Source organism: Macrosteles quadrilineatus, unplaced genomic scaffold (genome assembly GCF_028750875.1).
Source record: "Macrosteles quadrilineatus isolate MER2022 unplaced genomic scaffold, UCM_ALF_1.0 Scaffold_8__2_contigs__length_117827958, whole genome shotgun sequence".
In the NCBI taxonomy this organism is placed as follows: Eukaryota; Metazoa; Arthropoda; class Insecta; order Hemiptera; family Cicadellidae; genus Macrosteles; species Macrosteles quadrilineatus.
Window position 1 is genome coordinate 105,476,764 of NW_026542601.1, and position 5,955 is coordinate 105,482,718.

General features: G+C 37.8%; 1 protein-coding gene across 1 annotated transcript; it reads right to left on the minus strand.

The window, feature by feature from the left end:
* Window positions 1–952: 952 nt before the first annotated feature.
* On the minus strand, window positions 953–3,760 carry LOC129000637 (uncharacterized). The gene has a single exon (XM_054427598.1). The coding sequence runs from the start codon at window positions 3,758–3,760 to the stop codon at window positions 953–955; it is 2,808 nt and encodes a 935-aa protein (XP_054283573.1).
* Between the last annotated feature and the right edge of the window lie 2,195 nt (window positions 3,761–5,955).

A 5,955-nucleotide genomic window follows, 5' to 3' on the forward strand; every position in this document is an offset into this window, starting at 1 on the left:
GCTTCTTCCATCCTCTGCAAACTCGTGCAGTTTTTATCCACTGTTAATATCCTTACTAAACAATCAGCTGATCTTAGTCAGAAACTAAGCTTTGATTATTTATTTTTACTACACACCTCTAAATTAAGCTACTCCCAATGGTATGCGGGCTCCCAAAACGGCTTTGACAATTTTCTTCAAATGCTGTAAGTAGTTTATTTCTGGCCTAAAAACGTGTTTACTGCAGTTAGAACTGCCAACAAAAATCTAATTATGTAGAAAAATAAAACTGAAAGTCAACATTGGCCTAATAGGTTGCTAAGTAACCATGTTGGTTGAACAAAATAACAAGGACAAGGTAAATAAAAGACTAGTGTACCTGTTGCTCGAATTCGAGCAATTGCGAAGCATTACAGGCGACTCAAAGATTATGGAAATACTCACGATCTACACAACAGTTAGATATAATCAATATCTTTTGTAAATATCTTATCTTTTTTCAAAAAGCTTATGTTGTTTTTTAGTGTTTTCTAAACATTTTCCCCTCTCATAGCCGCATTAGGTTGTCTATGACAACGATTATAAATGAAAAAAAAAATTATTTCTATTTCTTCTTCTTGGTTGTGTTCTATGACTTTTTCTATGTTTCCATTGTTTGCATATTGATTATGTTGATGATTGCTCAAGAAATGTAGAACAGTGTTAATTCAGTTTTATTTTTAGCCTATATCAAATTGGCCAGGATTTCTCGCTCTTTTCCATTGTAATAATTATGTTCAAAATTAATAGTTTAAATTTTTTAGCTAATAAAACTCATGTTCTTTTCATTACATTTTTTTGAAACCAATAATCCAGCTGATCAATATAATTATTAAAGTATACAAATAATTGTTCCAATGCATACTAAATCTGCATTAAACCCACTATAAACACTATAATAAAAACTATCTAACATTTCTCCCAGGGGGGTTTCTCAGGTCATCAGCTTCACCAGTTTGGTTACAGGTCTCCTCCAGACTCCGGTGGCTGTTCGAACGTCCGCCCCTCCAACTTGGCCATCTCGCCCAGGGTGTACCACCTCCACTATGCCCTTGGCGAAATGTCCTCCTGTTTGGTTTTCATCAGTTATCATCTTGCCAAATCTTACTAGTACAAATGTAGCCTCAACTTGATCTCCTTTTTCCACTCTGAAATATGCCACTGAACCAAATCCTTTTTCACACGCATCACAAAATATATGCAGCTGCAAGGAGCAATTTGAAGTTAGGTTGTAGCAACGTTGTGTTTTCAATTTTTCTGACTTCTTTACATCTTTCATCCAGTTTTCCCACAACTTCTCCAATTTGGCTGGTATTACTTCATCCCATTGAATGTTTAACTTCCACAGGTTTTGTACAAGGATTTTTCCTTTCATCGTAATCGGAGTAATGAATCCCAATGGATCGTAAATAGACATCACAGCCTGCAGAACCTGTCGCTTCGTTGGTGACTCCTTTAATTGTACAATTTCATTCTTTACTTTAATGAAGTTCACTTTAAAGACAAGGACATCTTCACGAAAGTTCCAGTGCAGTCCGAGAACTCGTTCTGTATCCTCGGCTGATAATCCCAATTCTTCATTCGAGTAATTGCTTGACCATTTTGACTTGGGCAGTGAACTAATTAGTTCCTCTGAATTACTGATGACATTCCTCAAGTTGAATCCTCCTTTCTGGCAGATATTTACTACATCTTTTACCAAAGTTTCTGCTTCGTCAATAGTTTCTCTGCTGTCCAGATAGTCATCCATGTAAAACTGTTCTTGTATGGCATGCAAAGCTTCTTGGTTTTCTTTTCCATATTTTTCAGCATTTTTCCTCATGACATAGATGGCACTAGTAGGTGAGCACACCGCTCCAAAAATCATAGATGTCATACACCATTCTTCAAGATTTCTATTTTCTCCTCTCCAGAGAAAGCGTAGTGCATCTTGATCTTCTGCTATTATTTTTATTCTCAGAAACATTTCTTCTATGTCAGCTGCAAACGCAATCTTGTGTTTTCTAAATTGAAACAGAATCCCAATCAAACTGTTAAACAAGTTTGGCCCAGGAAGTAGATGACTGTTTAAGCTTTGTCCGTGAGCTTTCGAAGCTGCGTCGAACACAAACCGGAACTTGTCTGGTTTCCTTGGGTTGATCACGGAAAAGTGAGGGAGATACCATGTCTTCTCACTCCTGTTGTTAGCTTTATCTGGGCTCAGCTTTTCTGCGTAGTCCTTTTCAGCGTAGCTTAATATCTGTTTATGATATTGTTCGCTAAGTTTTGGATTATCATTCATTTTTTCATCAACATAGTTTAATCTTCGCCAAGCAACAGACCGACTTTCAGGTAAGTGAGGATTGTCTTTTTTCCAAAGCAAACCAACTTGCCAACATCCATCTTCTTTCTGAGAACATGTATTTTCCAAAATTGTTTCTTCTCTCATTTCCTCTTCAGTCTTCTTACAGTTGTAATCTGAGCAATCAAAAAAGTCTGTATTGAAACTTCTTTTGACTATGGAATTAAGCTCTTCCATCTCTGAGCTTATCTCGCTTTTAAACATCACAAATTCCTTATCGACTCGAGTTTGGTAAATGTTTTTTCCAGTGGGGCCATTAATTGTCCATCCCAATTTTGACTTCAGTGCAATAGGTGCATTGGCAGGCCCGATCACAACTTGCAGAGGAACTGTCAGGTGGATGTGCTCATGTCCAATGAGGAGTCTTGGCCGACCACGTCTGAAAACTTCCTCTGGGATGTCTTGTAGATGCGACCATTTTCTTTTCATTTTCTCCATGCTAATTGATTGTGTTGGTAGCTGCAACTCTCTCAATGTCCTCACATTGTCCAGTAATAACTCTTCTCCTGTTTCTCCAAGAACTGTCACTGATATGGTTTGAGACTGCTCTTCAGTGTAAACAGACCCATCTGTCCATGAAAACGATACAGGTTTTTCAGGACCTTCAATTCCAAGTTCTTCTGCCAAATCTTTTTCAATTATGGAAACGGTAGAACCATCATCAATAAGTGCAAACGTGTCAATTTTCACTCCATTTCTCCCCACCAAAGTCACAGAGAGAACTCTTAAGAGAACCCTTGCTATTGTTTCCTCTTGGTACCCTACGTGCTCTGTTTGTACTTCAGTTGGTTCAGGATTTTTTGTGTTCTCATCTTCTTTCTTTGTGAGACAGTGCAACAGTTTGTGGTGAGAGTAGGTACAACCGTTCACTCCACAGGCAACCCTTTTACAGCACTTTGCTGCTCGGTGCTTCGTTTTCAGGCAATTGAAACACACACCGCAGCTCTTGACTGTGTCCCATCTCTTGTTCACATCATATTCTAAGAACTGCTTGCAGTTTTCCAAACAATGTTCTTTTTTCTTACAGCAAAGACACATCCGCTTTCCAGGTCTTTTGTCACTTTCTTCTTGGATAAAAACGTAGTTTCTTTGGTTTGAATTCCCACTTGTTGCACTTTTGTAGTTTCCAGGTAAAGATGATGTACTAGGAGCACATATAGTTGCTGCATCTGCCATAGAAGAAAGCCACATTGAAAAAGTGTCCAGGCCGACAGGATGTTTTATTTGAGACTGTGGTGATGTGACGTGCATTCCCCAATTAAGTTTCATGTTGGTGGATAGCTTATCAGTCAATTCTTCCATCAGTTGGGGGTTGAACAGATAATGATCTTGCTTCAAGGACTTCACTGTCACCACTAAGTTTTGCACCATGTCGCTGAAAGTCACCAAAGTGTCAGGCATGTAATCTTTTGTAGGTGGGCGACTTCTCACACTTGCAATTAAGTTCTTAATTATGATTTCTGGTCTTCCGAAACGTTTTTCCAACAAATTTATAATTTCTTTTACGTTTTCGGGATATATCAATAGGGCTGAAATCATTTCCTTTGCTTTTCCGGACAAGGACTTCTGTAGTCTGAAGATTCTCTAGGTCCGTGTAATCATTCAATTCAGTCGAACGATTGTACTCAGCTATCCAAGCGGGCCATTGGTCAAGATCTCCGCTGAAGCTTGGAAGAGCAGATAAAACTCTAGCAGGCATCTTATCTCTAACCAATTTGTCTTTGTTAGTTAAACATCCATTATTTACTACTGCATTTCTATTTGATTCAAACTGATTGTCATTTGGATAACTTTGAGATTTAGGTTGCATATTTTGAGGGGAACACAAAACATCTCGAAGAATATGCTTCCTATCTTTTCCATTTAGCTCCGGTGTTACAGTCTTTGCATCTCGAGGACCAGCACAATGTTCTTCTCGAGGCCAAAAACTAGACTGAAACTCCTGTCGCTGTATGAAATCTTCCTTCCTCAAAGTCTTCATCTCATTCATGCCACAAGGCTCCAAACCAAATTTCTGATCAGATTTGTCAGTTTCCTTCAACTGCATCCACTGTTCGACAGCTTCCTTAGTCGATATTGGCTCTTGTAGAAGTGAATCGAGCGTCCGTCGTGATTGAGCTTACTGCTACCTCTAGACGATCCCTTGCTAAGAAGTGAAATACGACCTTCAAGTAACCTTTTCTTGACTTCTATTTCCTTCAACTTGGCTTCTTCTTGCACTTGAGCCAGTCTTTTGTCAGCCTCAGCCTCAGCCTCAGCCTTAGCCTTTTCAGCTAAAGCATTTGCTTGTGCACAAGAGATTATTACAGCTGTCTCCTCTTCCTGTATCTTTATAAGCTCATCAACAACTTCTGTAACAATCCTATTTCTACTTTGACTCGAACTAGTTTTGTGAGATTTTGCTGTGTTAGGAACTGACTTACCACTTGATTTATCTTCACCATCTTGTTGTCTTACAAGTGACATTTTGGCTTTGGACCTTGTAACAATTCCTTTATTTGACATTTAGTTGATTCCTAAGGGTTTTCGGCACCAATGTTCAAAATTAATAGTTTAAATTTTTTAGCTAATAAAACTCATGTTCTTTTCATTACATTTTTTTTGAAACCAATAATCCAGCTGATCAATATAATTATTAAAGTATACAAATAATTGTTCCAATGCATACTAAATCTGCATTAAACCCACTATAAACACTATAATAAAAACTATCTAACAAATTACACCAACCCAAGTTTCGTCTACAGATGCAATATGCCAACGAATATCACCTACGTACAATCACCAAGAAGTGGTAAAAAAGGCAGAAACCAACCCATACAATAGGTATAAGTTAACTCCAAAAGGAATAATTTTAAGAGTTACTGTGATATTAGTATTTTCCACTGATTTGGTAATAGAACATTATATTGCAAAACATGAATCGATGCAGAAGAAAATCCAATTTAAAATCAGAAAAACCCACTGCAAATAGGCTACTGTACTTCATTTTGACAAATTCAATAAATCTTAATTTAAATATTAACAGCTGTTTCATTAAAAAGTAATGTAGAATTATGCATATGGTCGTAATGTAAACAAATCTGAAGAGGCAACTTTAAAGGCTTCTGGGGCAGAGCCCCAAGGGAATTTACCTCGTTCCTCTTTTGATGGCTCATCTACAGACCAAGACCTTTCTTTAGATACCCCTACAAAGTTTCTACGCCCAGCCGTTCTCTCAAATTAGCTATGACAAAAACCCCGTTTTCCTCCATAAGAATAACATGGGATAGGAATTTAAAGGCCACTGGGGCAGAGCCCCAAGGGAATTCACCATGTTTCTCTTTTGATGGCTCATCTACAGACCAAGACTTTTCTTTAGACACCTCTACCGAGTTTCTACACCCAGCCGTTCTCTCAAAATAGCTATGACAAAGAAAAACAGTTTCAAATTAATATATAGATTTAACATGTGTAGTATAATAAGCCATCCCCAGTATAATAGTAAATTACAAAATACAGTACAAAGGACGACATAGGAAATGGTGAAGGAAGTAGTAAAGGCTAGCAGCGTTTAGTTTGGGGACTGTTTGTGGCAATTAGATTAATGTATCTAA